General features: G+C 31.8%; 1 protein-coding gene across 4 annotated transcripts in view; it reads right to left on the bottom strand.

Moving 5' to 3' along the window:
- LOC113396290 (TNF receptor-associated factor 4) overlaps window positions 1–23,297 on the bottom strand; it is a 73,556-nt gene that overhangs the window by 3,553 nt on the left and 46,706 nt on the right. For 2 of the 4 annotated variants that reach the window (XM_026634175.2, XM_026634174.2), the window contains 4 exons: window positions 1,495–1,599; window positions 900–1,061; window positions 669–818; window positions 395–559 (listed from right to left, as the gene is read on the bottom strand). In XM_026634175.2, the coding sequence (XP_026489960.1) occupies window positions 395–559; window positions 669–818; window positions 900–1,061; window positions 1,495–1,599 (582 nt within the window). Of the gene's footprint in view, window positions 1–394; window positions 560–668; window positions 819–899; window positions 1,062–1,494; window positions 1,600–1,873; window positions 1,994–15,812; window positions 15,864–23,297 lie in introns of those variants that run through there. The other 2 variants (XM_026634177.2, XM_026634178.2) reach the window with 2 other exon arrangements.

Raw genomic sequence — 23,297 nt, forward strand, 5'->3', positions numbered from 1 at the left:
CTTATTGCATAATCTATAAGCGCAACGTCGAGTACATTATCATAAATCGATGTCAATGGCATGAAATAACTGCACCGTCGATTAATATTTACTATTTACCCGCGCATTATCATACGTCGACACACAACTTTACTTTTATAATAAATATTATTACAGTGCTTTTATAAATTCCACATTCTATTTTCAAATGTAACGTTATTTCAACACACTGGCACGCCATTAGAGACAACAAAAATGGAGCAATAATATTAGAGAATATAGTATATTAATATTATTTAAATATTATTACACATTTATATTTCGAGGTCAACTAACGATAGAAAATGTTTTGATGGTTTTGCAATTTTTTATCGCCAAAACGAAATCGCGCATAAGTTCGAACAGTATGCCTCACCTTGAACCGACATCCCGCGTCCCGGTAGGCGCAGAGCACGGTTCCGGCCGCGCAGTGGTCGCGCAGGTGCGCGTCGAGCTCGTCCCGCGCGGGCGCGGCCGAGCAGCGCTGCGGGCACGGCACGGGCGCGCGCGAGCACATCGCGCCGTGCGCTGACACCGTGTCCTGTAACGAGATGCCGAATTATTAATTAACTTCATAATTCCAATTGATTGTGTCACTATGTTTGAAGGAATTTAATTTATATCCGGTTTGTTCATCGTGATTAACTCACCTGCGTGTACCGTTGACCGCAATGTCTGCAGGGCACGAGCCGTTTGCTGCAGTGTTGCTGAACATGTTGCTGTGTGTGTCTGCGCTGCACTTTCGCACCGCATTTATTCTCGCAGTACACGGGCTCGTGACCGCAGTTACCTTGATGTTCCTACAATATAGATTATTATTTTATTACATCAAATTAAATTTTTTTAATGTAGAAGATTAATATTTTATTGTGTATGCTTACCTCGAGCGCACTCCCTGAAAACTCTTTGCCACAGTGCTCACAGTTGGCTCTGCGACGCGGGCACGTGTAGCGTAAGTGGTCCTGCATGAGCACGCGCGGGATCATCGCACCGCACTGAGCAGCACAGAGCACGGCATCGTGCTTGCATGTGTTTAAGTGCGCCTGGGAATTAAATTGCATAAAAATTATTTAATTGTTTAGTTATAATATTTATAATTGATCGATTCGTAATTCTAAGATATTAGTATGACATAACGAAAAGTTTTGAAAAATAAAACTATAATATGATTCATTTTTAAATACCTACCTACTCTTAAATGATGTCAAGTTGATTAGAAATCTCATATCGTTTAAACAATAACATATGCAAGTATTCAATATCTTAACTGTAACAAATTACATACACACAACATAGATAAGAATTGTAACAAACATTAGAAATCTCTAGATATTTGGAGCAGCACGTGTCAGCGTTAAAGATAAAGAAATGTGTCGAAGCCGACGTAAGAGCATAAAAATGATTGATACAACGACCGTTTACGATACGCCCTCATAACTTTATCTCAACAAATATTTACGATTCCCAGCCACTCACCTTTAGCTTGCGGAGCTCGTCCGACCACTGACATCCCTCTTTATGGTGGATGCAGTACACCACCGAACCCATTATCGCCTTCTCCGATTCCGGGTCCGGGTATATCTGTAACAAACAAACCATAATTGAGACTTTTGAATCGAACACTAACTTACCCTAAGCATGAATATTTACGTTGTTCCGTCTAAATATGTGATTCGTTGACACTTTCTTTAACTTATTTACTATATATTTGAACATTTTGAATGCGTAAGGAATACACGACGTCAAAAGCAAAGGTTGCCGTAAAGACTGATGGAAGCGCTAGGCGCTGGCATAACGTATTATATAGGACATCGCGATCAAAAATAAACCAATACTGAAAGAGGCGTAAGCGTACCGTGCGTTCGAATATGGAACACATCGTATCAAAATATGCAAAATGGCCGACAGTTTGTTTTTCGCGCGCTTATATTGACACGAGACGGGAGCACTCGCGGTAAGGGCTCGACGCTAAATGACAATCCCGTTTCTACATTTTCGTTATCTTTATGGGTGCAACGAACAGATGGCTGACGCTGTGGACCACCGGCCCTAGTGTTTGCTTCGAGATAAGCGTGATTTTTCACTTCCCAAACCAGCTGGGTAATGAGACGGGTAAATAAACTTGTTAGGATCTCTAGCGCGTTCCCTTTCACACGACAGAGTTAATAATTCCCTGAACCGTTTCAAGATGGTGGATCGCATTCGTTTGTGAGTGTAAACAAACAAGGCGAACAGATAAAACAACACAAAATTGTTTGTAAACAACGCCAGCAAACGATTCTTAGCATCTAAAACATCTTTCACTATCTACCCACGAAGATGTCAAAGCCAACAGCGACTCCAGGTCGAGTCGACATTAACAGATGTTACGACATACAAAGACCACTTCTCATTTAGTTGTTTGTTAAAACATTAAAACAAACGAGCGTTGGATGTTGAATCGTTCATAAAAACGAAAGATCAAATAGTTTATAGCGCGATGCGTTCTATTTACATTGATGCATGTGGTCATCGGCATGGATGCTGCATAACCGTACCACCTTAGGATCTATAGCATTAACTCAAATTGAACACTTAATCCTATCGATTACCGCACGGGATAATAGATCTAATACTTTGGCATTAGAAGCGACGTTTCCATGGTCTCTGAGCGTCGAATGGACGCTCTTAAAGTCAGCAGTGTATAAATTTACAAAATTAGAATGTTATTTGTGTCGTATTCTAAAAAGATGGACCGCGATGTGTTGAACTCTCCCGCATCGCTCAATTATAGAACGCGTTGTACCGTAAACAGAATAGAAGCGAAATGTCATAGAATTGTACTATTGCAACGGCGCTTACGACGTTCGGACAACGATCTCTTAGAAAAGATGAAAATTGTATTCCTGTAACGCGCATTCATCACTTTGTTGCCTAAAAGTCGTAAATAATAATTAATGAATTATAACTTTTATTTGGTTTTGTATGAGTGGTGGTTAAGAGCTATGAAATTAAATTATAAATGGCGAAGGAATGCAGTCAAAATGAACATGAAATGTCGAATGGACAGACGGACCTGACACCCACACAAGTGTGAAAACGAAATATGCTCAAGCCTTATTACATTATGCATAATTATACTTTTAAATGCGTAATCAATTTAAATGGATAGATACATATTATTTTTATATGTGCCTCTTAATTAAAAAACTGCAATTTTGTTAAATTACACAAACATTTTCCACCAACCCGCATTGATATGCTTCAAACCTTCTCAGAGAGAGAGGAGGCCTTAGCCCAGCAGTGGGAATTTTACAGGGTGCTTATGTTATGTATGTACACTGAAATTAAAAAAAACTGGAATTTGTATTAAATATCAAGAATGCAATGTGTACGTCACACACTGACAAAATTAATGTTTTAGTGTGAAACAAAAACATTATTTTTTTTTTTTAATATTAATATATTACAAAATTATTAACCGAGGTCTATCAATATATAAAGGAAGGCCGTCTGCGTGTGTGGGTGATGTTATGCAATTATCATAGCTCTGTGGGCGGTACTCATTGATTTCGTCGGTGAACATTTTATTCCTTATACGTCCAGAAACCAGTTCTCATATTAACGTTTCACAAGTAAACTTCGACGATAGCTATTTTAAACAAGATAATTATTTACTATTGACTATGTATACATTTGCAATAATTATTGTATATAATTGCAATAATATCGCTGGAATTTTGATGGCTGAGTGGTTCATTGAAGATTAGTGTTTATGGCTGCTGCATTATCAATTGCTTGTTTTATGTTAAATTCCTTTACAATGTGTTGTCTTATAATAAAATTATATTTAACCAGCTGAACCCGTGGCTTTATGTATAATTTTCATAGCCAAATTTACTCAGTCGATGAGCGACTTAAAAAAAATAGCCAATGTCCTTTCTTGGCTTTTAAGCTCGGTTCATACTTTCGCATTTATAATATTGTTATAGATATAACAATATTTGTTTTGTTTGTCTAACTGTTATTTTGTTGAGTATGTTCTGTACAACCATCTCGCTGGTTATTCTACAAGCAGCACATATTTGGTTCGTCGACTATCTAATTTTTTAGAATTGTATTTTAGAACTCGTCTACATAAACGAATAGATGTCAAAAACCTTTACCTACCATATCAGTGGTAAAGTGGTAAGTGCATTAACAGTTTGTAAGTGGTGACCATATTTGGGTATTCCTTATATGTATGTTTGCTCCAAAAGGTTAAAAAAGAACATGACGTTAGACTTTGATAGACCATTGAGTCGCAATGGTCCAGTGTCTAGAATGTTTTTGGACCACTAAGTTTTCACGTGCTGAATTTTTATTTTGTAAGAAAAAAAGGACCTGCGCTGTTAAACATCAGCCAATCAAATATCTCCAAATATACCCTCGTTAATCTACCAATCGGTTGGAAATATACGAAGAACAATAAACTTGTTCCAATTGCAAAACGCGTGCAATTGTGTCAAAACAGAAAGCCGTGCGTTATTTTTATCACAATTACGTATAATAATTAGTAAGCTGTGTCCGGTGTTAGAGACGTCACTTATATCATGATTAATTGAAATTACTTGCTAGTCTATTGGCAATTAAATTCTTATTAGCAAGCATTTAATATAGGTTTTATTACATATTGTATAAATGCATGTTTATGAATACAATTAATTCTACTTGCTTGTATAATTTATTATTTTAACGATACTTCATATGTTTTAATTAAATAAACGTCATGCCACCGGTCTTTAAATTTCCCACTGTTGGGCAAATGTCTTCTGTCCCAACATCAACATTGAATACTCACAGGTGACCGACAACAACAATACGAAAGTAATGTAAAGGTTTTCTTAAACAAATTATTTCCCTCTATCTGTCTCAGTCTGATATTTTCGTATCTGACTTCCCGTAACGGATCAGGATGACATCACATGCAGGACCGTGTTTTCGTGCCTTCCGAGGCACGGTATAACTCTGTCAGCCTTACTCTGAGCTACCATTGCTACCGGTGATATAATCTTAACTTAAAAAAAACTGCATACAAGTTAACTAGACCAATGAAATCGTTGAAATGATTACAAGTCTTACGTATAAAGGTGTTATAACCAGGTAGTTTGAGTATAAGCGGGCAAGGGCCATCCCAATTAGAGGCTTAACATAAACAAGCTGAGTAAGTTTATGATAAACATGAACTTGAGAGCTTAAAATAAACGTGATGAAGGATTTAAGAGAAGCTAGGTAGCTCAGACACGAATGTATTTAGGACGTTTTCACGCATACATATTTTAAAGGTTAAACTTTCCTGTTTATCTGTATGTTACTGACATTATTTTAGGAGAAACTAAATCGATTTTTATAAAACTTTGACAATAGTAATCTGTATTTATTACAACTCATTGGTAGTAAAGGAACAGTGTAAAAGTTCCACAGAGTGAAGGGCTTATGTCCACTTGAGGAGGGCTGAAGCTTACTTCAATTAATGTTCGTACAAAAAAGTTGTAAAGATTTTTACAACAATACATCAATAAAACGTACCTATATTCCAATCGAACGAGAAATAAAGATGAACAAACATTGGATTTACGTGTTCCATGCGTCTTCATAACAGCTCAGTTATATTGGGCACTACGAACAGATCTTGATTAATATGAATTTATTTGTAATACAAAATTATTCCACTGAACTACTAGTACCCCCTTTAATTTTACTTCTGAAATTCTCTAATCCATGATAGATTATATATAATAGATTATTCAAGCTCTCGACCATTGATATGACGTCACTTTGACGACAAATTACAAATGCTAAGTATGTGTGGTATTACCTCAGCACGGCTAAACCATTGAAGCAATCGTGAATTTTAAATAGGCATATAAATTGAGGGATTTGTAGTCACAGGGATGACTAGCAAATGGGTAACATTGCCGTTAGACAGTACCGCAAGAAATATTCATCATTGTTCAAATTACTAATGCCACGAACTTTGGGAACCAAGATGTCATGTTCCTTGTGCCACTGGCTCACTCATCCTTCAAACCGATACACGACAATACCAAGTGTTGCTGTTTAGGGGTAGAATATATGTTATCTTACCTACCCAGGTGCATTCGGAAATATTTTTAGATTTATTTATGAAATCTGTTTCTATTCTAGTGTAAATTTGATGTTATTCTTATTTTAATATTCAAAGTGGCTACAATCATTAGAATCACAACATTTTTTTTTTTAAGAATAAAAGAAGTTAATTATCCATGGGCGAACGGAAGCGAGTTCGATGCCCGGCTGTGATGGCTAGCGGAACCATAACGTGGAATATGTAATGACCTAGTATACGCAGCTACTGCACTATTTAAATAATTATTTATTTAAAATATTCGACTAACAAACTGATTAAAAAAACTATACCAAAATATTGTTTACACATTTTTTTTTTAAATTGTAGCATTATTTTATTATAAATTATTCTTAAAAGTCTGAATCCTATGGCACAGATAATTAAAAAAACATTAATTTAATTATAACAACGAATACACTTTTAATTTCTGAACGGTTCAAAAACGTTATGATGTACACGCTATTATTAACACTATCCATTCATAAACATCGACCCGGAATATCAACGAACTGATGGACAGACGATTAATCACTGTTCGATGCTAATGCATAGCTGTTTATGTTTATCTGTTCAGTTATATCATCTGAACGCAACCTACTACTTTGTAAATTAAAAAAAAAAAATGTGTGTTTTTGGTCGAATGGGAATAGAGCACTTTATTTGAATTTGGAATATGATATCAATTAAGTAGCTGTCAGCGCGATGAACAGGGGTTAGGTTACACGGAATTTAATTCGAGAACAAACTTCGTTTTGTTTTCAAAACGACATACGAAAATATTTATAAATGTTGCCACGTATAAAAAATAAATGTGACTTCAAAAGTTTATTTTAATTAAGTAGCAAAACTGTATTCATTATCGATTATATATATATATATATATATATATATCGAATCATTAGGTTAAGATTTATAATAGATTTTATAATAAAAAAATATACATAATAATAAAATCCATCTACAGAACAAATAATTAGCCAGGGTTTATTCAAATAGTGTTCTAATGAATATTGATTTATCTCTTTTCAATTAGTATACATTCATTAATCAAAACTATTACGTAATCTCTCTATGGGTATATACCGAACCTCATTAATTAGTCAATTTAACAAACACACACTCGAACCTAATTTTTTTTTATTAACGTAAATAAATAATCGACTTCAGTTCCAACAACGATTTGCATTTATTTCTAAAAATTTCAATCTATTTAATTCACTTACGATCTCAGTTTTAAACTTGTCTCAGATATTATGAAATCGTTAAAACATTTCGCAAATCAAGTCGGAACTAGTTTTATAAAGTAAAACGTAATTTCGAAAATGGAATAGCATTTCAATTGACAGCCACAGATAGAAAAACATTAACTGGACTCTTAGGTTTACGTGATAATTAAACACCATATTAAGCCGGTACTAATTTCATTCTAAAAAAGGACTGACATTTTATGAAATTTAATTCAATTTAGTCAATGAAATATTATTGGAAAAAAAATAATAATTCAAATAATGATTTCGCAGGTTATTTTCAAATTGTTGTAGATTTTCGATTATTAATAAGTATTATTAGTAATATTGGGTGTTGACTTTTGTCTTGGGATCACTGAGGTTCTTTTTTGCGACATAACTTCAACTTTTAACAGGTCGATGATCGTAGCAAATACTGCCAAATATAAATTATCTTATATTCACATTCAGTATAAAACAATGGATCGTTTATCTTTCTTTAAGCGAGAAGAGTAGCATATCACAAATACCACACGTCCCAATATTAACGCCACGCATTCCTGTAACTTAGTTGCGTGTTCGCATCAGAAAAGTATTTAAATACTTTAAACAATTTTAGTACTGTTGATGGTACTTTAGATTATGTGAAATATTCGTTATAGAATTATTCAAGTTGTGATTTTCCATATAAGAAATTTCATAAATAATTAGATGGTTTACAATGAAGTATTGTTTACATGATGATAATTGTAATGGAGCTAACAAAACAAAAACAATTATCATTGTCATTTTGATATTTCATTTTGATTTTATTTAACTTGGAAATAATGCACTTAGTTATTGATGTTAAACATCTAATATTGATTTTTACGAAGAAATATCTCAGATATGATAATCACCGATGAAAGAATATCATAGATATATAAACACATTATGTACAATATATTTTAGGCTTTTTTATAAGTTAGTTATAACACCTTCATATGGAAAATTACATAGGACAGACTACATTGCATCATTTGCAAATGTAGTTACCCCTTAAGATTGATAGGAAATTAGCTGAATGAAAAAGTCGTATTCAATTTTCAAAATACTTTATAAAATTCATATATCATAATGTTACTGCAAAATCAATGTCATCGATAAGGTATTGACGTACACGTTTCACGTTATCTGTATAACAGAGACGCCGATGTTCACAATGAACTCAGTAAATCAATCATGCATGTGGACCGGAAGCTTTATCGATAAATTTTATATGCTAAGTGTATTGGCGACTAGTGTTGGCATCTGAGTTCGAAATGACATTATATTTATAGACATTATAATCTCATCGATCTATATCAGACTTGTAACTTAGTAAACCTTAAAAGTAAATCTTGTTAATAAAGATTACTCAGAATCAGAATACAGAAATTATCATAATTTTCAATGAATTAATTAATATATATTATCTATGAAATGAATATACATTTAAATGAAAATATTTCTATTCGATTAATATATGATATGTGCTTTGTTTTTGATGGAATTATTTGGTGTTTTGGTGGAATTTTTGGTGGATAAACGTGATAATTTAAAGAGTATATTTCAACAGTCTTCTGGCCAATGGACTACTTTAATATCAACGAGGATTTAAAGACTACGAGTTGTTTGATAAAGATTAAGGTTTTATCTTATTTAACGAATAAGTGTTTTCTTTAAACTAGACTATATCTTAAATAACAAAACAATTTTCAAAATAATAATAATTTAATTTAAAGTCTCGTCAATGTTTTGTGATTCGAATGAACGACGAGTTCATGAGTATTGCTATAAGGGAAGAGTATTATACATCAAATTACAACCACATTAATGCCATTACTAAGCCTCCATTGATAAAACTCAATCACACAATTCACTCAACAAGTGTGACCTCTCGTAACCAAGTCACTAACCGTTTAAGTTCAATTGGATAATTATACAGTTCAATTGAACATACCGTCATTGATATCACAGGCTATTATCGCCCGTATTTCCTTAAGCCAAGAGACAAATTAGCTTGTTCAATAAATCAATATATTTAATGCAAGACAACCTAAAATGGACTTTGTATCACTGTAATAGGATTGAACCTTAAATGGCAAATATTGTAAGCAATTCATATACGGTCGCAAATTGATCGACACCGGATATTGCCATTATTGTCGTGTGATTCGCGAGTTCTTTTGGAAATTCGGACGTTGATCCTGAGATTTCTAGATTTTTCTAGAATTTAAATCAGTAGAATTCGCACAAGTTCTAACAAAAAATACTAAATAGCCTTGCTTTTAAAGTAGGTATAGCAGTAACAGGTGTCTTAATATGATAGCAAGTTATTTATTACTAATTATTATTTATTTAATAAATGCAAATACTGCCTGAATTTTTGTATTAAGTTATTTTTATAGAAGTCTTCTACAGTTCCACAAAGAGCAATGAAACGAAAAAAAATCAAAGTGATTATCCATTCGTTCTTCTCTTGCAAATATCGAAACTTATAATGCCATCACTTTTTCAACCTTTCTCTTCGTTAGATTTTTTTTTTAATACAACAAGATTGATCTATGCTTAAGCCAACATACTTAGTGCAAATCAAATTAAGTCAAATTAAATCAGTTATGTGTCTCAAATATTTAGAATGGAATCTATTAAAATATTATACACTTATTTGCGACGACTATTTTTGCGACATATATATAGATATATTTGATGTGTTGTAACTTTGATTATGTTATTGTTACGCAAACATTTGTAACTCGTGGTTTGAGCTAAACAGAACGTGTCTCCGGTAATCCGCTTGTTATGAATTATAATTGGACTGAATCGTCCATGTGGGGGGTGGAAGGTCTATCTTAATATGTTTTGGTTTAATTATTACATAATGAGGTGTCTTAAATATTATAAACATTAATAGCTGTTTGATTTGGCATTATGAAGCTGTAGACTACGAGATCCTGGATTCAAATCCCTGGTCGCAAAAAATATAGTTATTGATACCGCGGGAATCAGAAGATTCATTAAAAATAGAAGTAAAATCGACGATGATAAGATCAATTAAAGATTTAAGACCCTTGAGAAGGATCGTAGAATGATAATCCGTTTACTTTATGTAGCTTAAAACAATTCGGTAATTATTGTTTCACAATTTTTAAAGGAAGCTTTGATATCATCTGATTCAAAAATTATGCAATTAAAATGTACATAAAAATTAATGTACTTTAGCTGAAAACGGTACTAACAATCACTAACATCAAGCTTAGTTTCAACAAAATCAAAATTATATTGAAATGAGTCATAGCGATTTAGAAAACCTTATTAAAAAAAGAATGATTAGACAAAGTTCACCCAAAAAATAAATTGAGTCGAATCGTTAAGGTCCTCGTGGAATTTAAATATAAATATCAATCTTTGTAAACAAACAAATCAGTAACAATGGGATTATTCTAAGAAATTACCATAAGCATAAATGTATTTCTGTGACTCAATAGTAAATAGATATAATGTTTGTTTTAAATTCCTTGCTCGTAAGTATAGTAGTGTATAGTTTAGTCACATTGGATTTTGAGAATTTCTTAGACGAGTTTGTATTGCTTGCATTATAAAATAAAAAAATAGAAAGAACACACAGAACGTTATAGTGAAACTACAAAAGCGAATACAAAATTTCCGGTAGTGCAAAACTTTTTTAATACGCCAATAATTCATAATTAAATTGGCAACACTTGACGTATAAAGAAAAATTTTAACGTACTCGTACTGTTTAAAGAGCGAACTCATACGATTTATAAATGCTATATTTGTTAAATATTTAAAATAGTTTTACTAACTCAACTTATGAAAACTAAACACACTTATCGTGGAAATAACTCATTTACATTCTAGGAAATAATAGTATCATTACAGCAATCTTTTTCTACAGATTACAAATAACACTCAGTTACTGGCCGGATGTCATGCAGCCTCACGAACGGAAGGGGCGCCATCTAATCGCTCCATACGCAAATACATGTCCATCGCAAATACGATTATAATGAACAAGATTGATTTGTATTCCAATGATAAGTAGAGTAACCTAACAGAAAACAGTCTGTATATGTAAGGTACTGGATTATTTGGCCCGTCAGTGTAGGTACCACCCACTCATCAGCTATTCTACAGTCAAGCAGCAAGGTTCTGGTTTGAATGGTGGTGAGTCAGTGTAACTACAGGCAGAAGAGATTAAATATCTTAGCTCCCATGGTTAGTGGCGCATTGGTGTTCCATACGCGCGTCCGCCTATCTATATCATAAAAATTATAAATAAAAATATTAACTGTTGCTTCTCAAGACATATATATATATATGCTCCTATGTTATGTCTGTTCGATAGAATAATAACGATTTTCTGAGAACATGTGAGTACTATTCCTAAAAAAAAAAAACCAATGAAATCAAAATAATTTTGTCAATTTTTGACAATCACTATCCTCATTGTCTGCTATTTGAAAACACCCTAGATGTCAATGTCATGTCATGCTATCTATTAACCTGAGGGTTATAACTTATGACGTCATCGATAACAATGTTTAGCAAGTGTCAATATTTTAAAAAACATTCCGTTTCTTCGGTTATTTTTTTTCCTTATTATTTATTATGAAATCTCAGGTTAAGCGTCCGTGCCCTTGTTAAATTTAATTGCTATATTTTTAATTTTAAATAATATGTTTTGCTAACTTTTAATTTGTTTTATCTGAAACGTTATATACAACAATTAATTACTTGAATATGTTTTAAAATTAAATACATTTAATTAACTTATTTTTAAGTTCGTAAATTGTGTGTCATACGCTATTTTGACACTTGTATTGTTTAAATATCAAATTAATTACAGTCAATATCCCGTATCACTTACTGACATTTCAATATCGTATTTTACGTTGACATTTTATTTTTATTGTCTATCATCAACGATTGAACCCGTGTGAAGTCGTGTCATGTTATTAGTTTAAGCCGTATTACAAAGGTCGTAAAAGCCACGTGAACAATTACGTTACGTAAAAGCGATCCGCTTTTGATAAAACTGTGAGAACTGAAAATACATAAACGAGAATTAGTTTACATTCAATTAATTTTATCAGATCAGCTGTTATCTTGTTACTAAAATTTATTTTTAAAGGGATCACTATATGATAGTTGTATTTATTTGTAATATAAAAAACTAGTGATTACCCCTAAACGCGAACATCACATAAAAGGCAAATATAGCAAGATATAATTATAAAAAAAAATGTCAACACTTTAACTTTAACAAGGGACATAACATCTTAGTTCCCGAAGTTGGTGGCGCATTGGCGATGTAAGGAATGGTTAATATTTCTTACAGCGCCTTTGTCTATGGGCGGTGGTGACCACTTACCATCAGGTGACCTATTTGCTCGTCCGCCTATCGATATCATAAAAAAAAACTGTTTAAGCTATTTCAAACAACGATTCACAAAAAAAATTACCAAACATATTTGTCATAATGGCGCACCTTTTCCCACCCTAATAAAAAACATTCGTTATGCTAATATACTTACAAAACTCCAACCCCAAGCAATGGGGTCATTACCATCTATTATGATATACATTACAATAATAAAGGGGAAATCAATTAACACTTCCACAATGAAAGTAATGGATTATAGTGTAAACGTAGAGGACAGAGTAACTTCTGAATTTCCTGTCATAATGATTTGTACGATTGGTCAAATTTATAGCGCGTTATTACAAAGTCTGTTTGTATTTATCCTTACAAACATATGTCTGTTCGTGATTATTTTATATTACTTATATCTTAGATACATTGTTATGTCTGATTTAAACTATTTATTAGCAACAGGCTTTTTGATTTTAAGTACACTTTTTTAATTCTTGTATTTTTATAATAGTCTCGAATTACATTGCAATTTATTTAGCATAGAAATAGTTTATGATTTAAATTAAACATTACTAAGAGTATCTATCTATCTGTTTTGAAGATCGTGCTTAGAGTAAACCTACGACTCGGTATGACATAACGCTAAATATACCTTTGAGCTATTGAAGCCGAAAGGAAATCAGTAATCCGTAACTCAACACTTAGCCACGAAACAGTGTTTCGTTAAAATAAATTTAAATCAATTTGATATTATTGCAAATACTTAGAAAGGAGTATTTATTTCAAATAGTTTGGGAGTCAAATAGGAGGGAAAAAAAGTCAACATACCAAATAGGTTTTGCTAAGATTTGCGCAAGATGCCCTGCCTCGGTATGTCGGCGATGTGATGATTGCGATAACGCAACGACCCACATCTAACGTTTATCTTTTAGATATTCATTTCTAACTTTACGAAAATAACATTCAATTTTTTTTTAAATAAACATTCATCCGCTTCAGCACAAAGAAATTATATTAATATTAGGATTAATATTATTATTCATCTATTTGAATCAGTCATTTAAGAGAAAAAAAAAAAAACATTTAATGAGATGCAAATTGTTGGTTGCAAGTTCGTTTTTTAAATATTTTTTTCCGTATAATTTTCATTAACCAAATATAAATTCAATTTTTTTAATTTAATTTTAATTTTATCAATGAAATAGACCAAAATAACTTCTACTGGTTGGTTGAGGCTGTTAGATTCAAATATAAATGTTTTTTTAACAACGACGTGACCAAAAGTTTGCTAAAATTCTGTTTTGAAATACATTAAACGGGGCTAAGCTAACGATACGGCCAGAAGCGGCTCGGCTTTAAAACGTTATTTGTAATTTTTATAACCATTAATTCACATGAATTTGACTCATCATTAAGTAATTTCCAAATATTTAATTCTTTAATTATTGCAAATTATGCAAAATATTGTCATTTATAATTTAAGAAAAAATTGTGCCTATTAACATATTAAGATTTGTTTTTTTGATTACGTAAATCGCGCGGTGCCCTTGGCGTTGTAACATCATGACATCGTTTTCTTTCTCTAAATATTTTGTATACATGAGCTCCTCTTATGGGTATAAATCAATATGCAGCGTGTTTTTTTTTTCAATATTTACTCATAAATTTAAGTTCGAAACAAAAGTAATGTAAAATCTTTCTCACTTAGCAAAGCAGATAAAAATACTTCTTTGCACATAAAAATAAACAATTCTTTTTTAGTCCCGTATGTGGTACCACTCGCTTGATTGCATTAAACTGTTCGCACGCACACACGAAAGTTCCTGACGCAGTACCACGTACGTACAATAGATGTCGCATGAGTCGTAAGAGATATTTAAAAAAAATAAAAAGGAATTGAAACGCATCGATATTGTCTCTTTAAAATGTATGCTAAGGGTATCCCGATTTACATAAATGTGCGATTTTCTACATTGCGTATTCATGTCATAGACAATTGGGCGTGTTTGGACATGTCCGAATGAAACCAGTCGGGCTCCGGACTCGTAATGATGAAACAGGTTGAAATTTAATATCCTTGTTATAAGAAATAAAGACTGTGAAAAAAATGCAAAAATAACAAAGACGCAGAAGTATTTTTGAGGAGGAATTTAGGTATTTGGTTTAGGTTGGGTTTACGTATATTTGACATAACTTTTGTTTTGTTGCACAGATATAAATGAAAAAACAAATGTGTCAAAATGAACAGTTGATCAGAAATCAAGGACGGTCATATAACGTTTATGATGACATCACAAATTTTATTACACTTGACTACTTAATGGCATGAAAGATTTTATTTACCGTCATATTTTGTTGATCATATGGTTCAATAGGGTGTTTTAAGAGCTTCAGTTTGATAGTAATCATATATACAGACTTTTGAGCTAGTGGCATTGGCATTTTGTATATGTTCTTTTCGTTCCATTAATTGCCAACTCACACATACACAATACGCACACATTTATATGTATTTACATACGTAGTATACTATAATTAACTCTCTTGTGTGTATTGACAGTCATCACGTGTGTATAGTATAATTAATAATCACATCCCTTAAATAGGTTTAAAACAGTATCCCTTATGTATCTATGGAATACAATAAATACACATTCATAAACGCGTAAGAATGTATTGATATAACTGCTGATGAGTGAGTGAGTTAAGTTGAGTGCATACTGTTAATTACAACGAAGTTCTCACGCCTCTTAGTCAACGAACGTAATGCTTTCCAAGAAACTTTACGTGTTAAAAAATAATTAAACCGATAAAGATTAAGCTAGTAAATAAAAGTATGCTTAGTATCAATTTTGTGAGTTTGTTAATCAATATGTACGCAGAGCGTTGAAGTTACATGATCATGAAAATAAACTTATATGTGTATATATTTTTATTAACTAATTTGAAAATTCACATTTTAAGTACATAATTATCATTAATTAAAAATGTTACCAGCTATAAATAATAATTTAAAACTGACCTCCAATAAGTCGTACAAAAACTCCACATAACTCATCGCGATCTTTTAATTGTAAGCACAAGTGGAGACGACACACAGCCACTGTTGAAAGAATTATAAAAAAAAAATAGCATCTATGTGAGGTTATGCCACACCTGGGCCGCCTACACAAACCTGCCCCCTGATGACCTGGCTCGCTGTATATGGACACCAATCGACAGGTTTGTCGTTAAAACTGCTATGTTTACCGTTCAGAGACGCTAATTATAAACTTAGAATAATTTTAATAAAGGTCATATTTTTTTTATTTATTGAGAAATATCTGAATTTGTTTTTTTTTGTAACTTTTAATTTATATTTTTATATTTCTGGTTAGTATTAAGTTATATTTGTACATTATAAATGTAGACATTAAACTCGTATGTAATGTAACTTAAACAACAATTTCACATCGGCCAGTCTGAGACGAATCTCATCGTGCCAAACCGGTCTTAAAAGTAGGCTTGCAAAATCCACTTCCTACAGCGTTAGTTATTCAGTTGCATATTATAATCTTAACAAAAGAACAAACGATTCAAATAATACTTTTTCGGACATAGCGAATTTACGGAATAAAGTCATTGTTCAAATAAATTTAAAAAAAAAGAAGTGTCACTTTGACAGTGACATAACTATATAATAAATTACGAGGTTGTAATTTCGAAAATGGAAGGATGAGACGGAAGAAAAATGGTTTACTATTAATCGAAACAGAAGTATAGGCAGCTACAGTTTAAAACGAGCGTCTAAACTCATTAATAAATCAAGCTACTTACACATTATAATGCATTGAATCAGTAGAATAACAGATAATGTATATAATGATAGACTAGATACGAACAATCAAATGACTGACGAAAGCATGGGTTTTAATATACTCTGTTCTCCTCACGCCCGAGGCGTTGTATGCATTGTTTTTTTTTTTTAAACCTAACCCAATCGAATCCGTATGCAACCTCCGTGGGAACGGAAAAGATATCAAACTGAAGACGATGCCTTAGGATTGTTAGTTATTTAATTTTGCAAAATTCGATATTTAGTGCCTGAGGCGAATGATTTCGATCTTGCAAGTCAAGGGCGTTTTACGGCTCCTGATTACAATGGCAATGCGAATGGGACAGCTTTTTAAGCGATTAAGGTTAAGAATGGCGGATGTAATAATTTAGCTTACAACCGCTTATTGTTTCGAGAAACATTAAAATGAGTGATTAAAGCTGACCATTCGTGTACTTGTAATTCCAAATACGTTACAATTATTTATATTAATCTTTACATTAAAATGCTGCCAACATTTCACGCGATAAATAGTTTTTTTTAGGGCAATCTCTTTTGATTATTTTTTTATTGAACATACACAAAATATTTTCTTCTTCTCAATCAATATCTAATGTACAGGATCCATATATACATTTTTTTCAATATTGATTTGATTATGATGAAGACAAAGATAAAATCGTTAAAAACAAAATTGTTACGTCTTCTGATTTAACAATCGAAAAACTACCGGGTTTTTATCTTTGTTTCTGGCGATTAGGCATTCAGATGTGCAACGATCGTAGAGCCGATAAATTTTAAGGCGGTTCGCGTACGCATTACAAAACGATGACTAAACCAGCGTATTTTCAACTCTCTCACAACCTGCGTATCGTTAATGACTAAGGCGAAATATTGACTGTGGCTTGACGTAAATTATTCGACACGCGTTTGTCTGGGTCATATACAAACTCAATGACCTGCAAAGTTAGCTAAAGCTGATTCAAATATTCCTATAAGACTATAAGCGGGAAAGTTTGTTACTTAATTCCGTCAAAACAGCTGAACAAATTCAAAAGAAACATGCTAATTTATTATGGCCTGGAGTAGAATCGAGGAAACTATTTTAAAATTCATACGAAATGAATACACTCAAACGTACAGATAACGAAGCGTTAGTTAGAGAACAGATCCAGAACCATATGCTGTAACATTTAATAGTATCAATTTTCATCATCTAATTTAAATTCAGAAACACGTTTTATATGTACGAGTTGGTTTTTAGCCATTACCTTAGAATAAACCGTCGGAATTCACTTCGACGAGAATGGCATTTAAACAAATGAAATCATTTCTTTGAATGTCAATTTCAACCGTAAAATTGCACCAAATTACCTTGACAATGACAATGGATATCTACAAATTAAGATTTCCAACAACCAACATTACTTAATCAAGTACAATCTGTGCCATTGAATTAAGTGGAATTGGACAAACACCGCATAATGCTTTACGGTTCAGAGATTTTTCTCACAGAATACGAACGTAGCTTAACAAAATTATATATGTTCATTGTATTCATTTAAATATAAACCCTGTTACAACTTTTGTTAAGACAATTATAGGATATCAATAAATTTGTAAAAGTACTGACGGAGAAAATTGATTCTTAGATTGTAATCCTTATGGTATATTTTAGTGTCAATGGAACAGCTGCTGGTACGAAGGACAACGGATGTCCAGTGCGGTCAAATTATTCGGTTCGCCTTCGAAGTTTAAAATGAACGCGCATCCGGTCAATTGAACATCAATATTACGGATTCAAATATCTAATGTAAATTTATGGGAAGCGATCGATGAATTAACTGTTCCTTTTTATTGCCAAAATTTTAATTTCAAACGTAATAATAAGATTTTCAATTTAAATACGAAGCTAAACGATATCGGCGTTTAGAATCATCATAGGATAAAATGAATCTCTTAATGCGTACATTAAAAAATTTAAAGCACATCATTTCATTCTTAGTAATACTGGTATAGGTAATCATAAAGGTATGACTAAATGACATGTACTAGTGAGAAACGATCTTATTAACATCGTCCATGTCATTAAACATGAAAGATTACCATCTGAATTTATAGACTATCTCATACTTAAATACGATACTCACAATGATTAAAAATCAAATCTAAAACTATTCTTAAACGAATCATCAATAATTAAAGTAATTTTATTATTAAATCATGTATACAAAGAATGGTTGAATCAAGATGGTTATAAAATGATACGTTGTCAGTTATTTATTGTAACGTAATTATGGATTTGTGATGGATCAAATGGAGACTACACCCTTTGATGTAAGCTGCGTTTTATTCCACATGATCACAGTGATTTTGAATTCTTTAATATCTTAGCTTTTTAAATGGATTTCATTTAATAGGTTGTATGTTTATTTTTAAAATTCAATATAAAAAAATATTCTCTTTTCAAGTAGACAAATCGACATTTTATTAAACAATCGAAAAGTTTTAGTATTCGGGATGATGATTCTCCAAATTATTGTGTATATTCTGCGTAAACATTAACTAATGCTAATTTGTTTTTTCTTATTTATCAGATAATATGTTTTGTTCATTAATTATTTTTAAACCTTAAATTTAAACGTATTTATTAATCGGCAAAGCTTAAACTATTTTCACATGACCTAATAACTATTATTTTCTTCTTGTTCTTGTATTTTTATTTGTTGGAAATGTATTTTAAATAATTTTTATTTCGACTCAAATTTTGTATTTTAAATAATTATATCATTATCATTATTAATACATTTATCTGAAAAACGCAATTTATCACCGATTTATCATCGATCGATGGTACTGAAAGTTAAAAAGAGTTAGAGACATTTTTACCAGCGGCAATATCATCGCAGAATTGTTTGCTATTGTTAATAAAATTTATGACTAGATCAATGCAACGTTTTAAGGTGATCAAACAGAAATAGTACATAGAGTATCAAAGGTTAAAGGCACTTTTAGTACTAAGAGCTTGGACTCGAGACATATACCAATAAACATGACTTCGACACAAAACAGACGCACCGAAAAGGGGACGTGCTTTGTTTAGATCTTGTATAAATAAATTTCAAGTACTGCCCTTTGAAATACTTCAATATTTTTTAAAGCAAATTATCAGTGGTTCCAAAATAAAATGCTTTTACTTTTTTGATGTTATTTATTGATTTTTTTATTATTATATACAGCACTGTTATGTGATTATTATTATTAAATGAAACTTTCATAAAAAGCAACCGATAAAGTAACTTTAATAAATTTGTTGTTTTGTGGCTGAGTATCCTCTACACGAGTTATTGAAATACTACTAGTGAGGATAGCCAGTTGCTGATCTATAATTCGTTTGATGACTACATTATTGTATACTGAGTCCTGTATTTTCCTAGATCGACCATGTTTATAAATATTTTTCGTATAATAAATATTATTATTATACCCACGCTAACAATCTTACTAGCGTCATGATAATCATTACCACCTCACTTACGCACATCTTTATATCAAACTGGAATACATTATATAAAATTACTATTAAATAAATCTTCAAAGAAATCTGCCATCTGCTGTTGAAATCAGCTGATCAATATTAAAATCATGTCCATTCAGTTAGCTTCCACTCAGGTAGTGGTTTTTTTTAAATTGTATTCATGTGTCAGCTGTTTGGTGCGTGCGCATGCCTTAAATCTTCAAAGTTTCCGATGGGCACCAAACATCTGCTCTCGGCAGGTGCCTTGTTGGAATTCACGAAATTTTAAGTTCGACCTTTAAGTAATTTCGATTCGCTACATCTGCTGTTATGTGTGTAACATTGAAGGCATGTGTTAAATGATCAGCATTTTTAAAGGCTTAGGCAACATTTGGTTACCTTATCAAAATGTTTCAAAAAAACATCGCAGCTATTTAGTTAGAAATAATAAATTGTCTGCAATTTTCTGAACAACAAATATACCAGTTTTCTCGTTACCACTAAAGGCAATTACAATAAAAGCGGATCTAAGTTGCCCTTAATGGATTGGATGGCAAACTATGGCTAGAGATGACACACACATGTTTCGCGGTTACAATTACGTAAATGATTATCATTTTTTACTGTTTACCGCAAGTATAGAGCGGCAAACTTTGATAACACAGAATATCTCGAATTAAATAGTCAAAATAAATATATATTGCTTTATTTTTCTTACTCTAAGGTTTAATTTTAACTGCAATTGCACCCAACGTTTATTTTTTAATCGCATGATTTTAAACCTAATCCCTTTGTGGTATTTTACAACGGATTATTTGATATTTAACTTGCAAGTATTATCTGTATATCCTTTCTGATATTTGTTCATACATCCGGAATCCATTTTATCACTTGGAAATCTTTTTTTTTGCATCCGTACCCATACGAGTGTTATATTTCTATGCATTTCAGTGATATTGTTCATATCTTGAGCCATATCCGTTAGATATCAGATATCGCATAACATTGAATAACATGGATACTTTTCAATGTAAAGTAATTCTATATATTACATATAAACTATGTAGGAACTGTACAGTAACGCTAACATTTTTTTGGATATGGAAAAGGGTATATTATAGTCACCATGTCTTGATATGTTGTATAAAGATTTTTGTATGGCTTTAAGTACACGAGAAAAAGCATCAAAAATTAATTTAATCAAATCCAGAGCCAGCACTATACTATTGCCGAAGTAAGTATTTGATTGTTGAAGATAGTGGGATCAAGACGTTTATTTGTAATATTTATAAAATGCAACATTAAGTTTCGTTCCTTTCAAAACGATGAAATCTACGAAATAAAAAGGAACGTCGAACATAGTTCATATTTTCTACATTATCAGTAATTTTACCAGTTTAAACAGGTTTAACGACTTTTTTCAAACATCACTCATGAACACGATACGACAGGTTATTTGCACTTAATTTTTTTGATAATAAACTGGGACAATCTTATTTTACAGTATTTGAAGTTGGACACACAGAAATTAGTATGTTTTCGATTACAGAAGCTATTCGCCATCTTGAACTAGACATGTCAACCAATCACAATTTAGATTAGGTATATACTAAATGAAAGATGTCTTTTATTATTTCGTATGAAAAAAAATAAGAAACTATTGTACTTTTTACGCGAAGGATGAAACAGTTTGCGGTTTTGAAATCTTTATTATCCCGGTTTTGAATGGGCTCATCGGTGCTGTGTTCTGTACACCCGTCAAACAGCTGTCGGAACAAAAAATCACCATCTTCCTTTATCTGTAGTGGATTCAATAGCCACTTATATTATTACCTTAAACATTTTCGATCGACTAAGAATCAATAATTATTGAAAGAAAATGTTTATATAATAGTCAATAATTACAATAACATTATTAAAAACATCGCAATATAATCAATCTATTTGGTAGAAAATTTAAAAAATAAATGATTAGTACTTATGTTATCTGTTCATATAATTTTAATGAAGATTTTGTATTTATTTTTTCACGATTCAAGCTTTAAGTATCGACCCAGGAACTATGAACGTAGAACGCACATCTATTCCATTTTCAAATCAACATAAGGTTTTTTTAAACTCATGTGTGCACGGTTCGCTTCCCACCAGTAGCTTGCACATGGCATCGAGGAATTTGACACGCAGATGTTCGTTCCGCCACAGACACAATAAAATACCTAATAAACATACCCATTACTTTCTTTAAAATAAAAACTGACTCAAAATATTTAAAGGTTTGTGTACTTTTTAAGTTTAAAAGTATAAATTTTCTACTGAACAAAAACATTTTTAAAAACAGAACATCTTAATTTTACAACAGATAAAATAATAATACTACAATTTACAATATAGACCGAATAAAAAGTAATAACAAAACGAGAAAGCTAAGCTGCGACATCCATTAGCGTGGACGAGCGTGAGTTACGAGGCATATGGCAAGATCATTGAAGGCATTTTGAAATGTCATTCTGTTAACTATTAAAAAATAAGTGTCTGTCTTTATGGCCATATTTTAAAAGCACACGATGACAAAAAAGGTAAATTCATAACTTTGACCAAAGGCTAACCTTAACAGGGTTCAACATTGTTTGTTGCAACGGAACGCAATCCGCATTCCATTCTCCTTAGTTTAAAATTCGCGCTAAATATTTACCACCAATAAACGATGTCGAGACGTCATTTTTTTTTAAATTTAATATAAGTCAAAAGCTACACGCTATAAAACCGAAATGGTTTTTTCGGATATTGATGGCTTTCTTTTACGATTACAAATGATTTTTTATTTTATTATATGTTTCGTAATTTACTGTCGTTTGAAGGTATGAGATACTTTGACATAATATAGGCGTAAAATTGGAACAATTTAGTTGCAAAATCTTTTACGATCGTAAATAAAGAATACGCTTGACTGGCTTCGAATGAATACTAAATTTGACGACATATTTTTTTTTAGTTTTTATATTTTTATTGTTATAATTTTAAATTCTTATAGTGACTATTATATTAATATTACCACGTAACAAATAACGTTATACAATTGAACGTAGCTGATCTAATTGTCTCTGAGTTCGTCCACTCGTCTATGAGAGTTTGTTATAATTAATTCATATAAAACTTAAGATTTCCTTGAATAATCT

Source organism: Vanessa tameamea, chromosome 8, assembly GCF_037043105.1.
Source record: "Vanessa tameamea isolate UH-Manoa-2023 chromosome 8, ilVanTame1 primary haplotype, whole genome shotgun sequence".
NCBI classification, from domain to species: Eukaryota; Metazoa; Arthropoda; class Insecta; order Lepidoptera; family Nymphalidae; genus Vanessa; species Vanessa tameamea.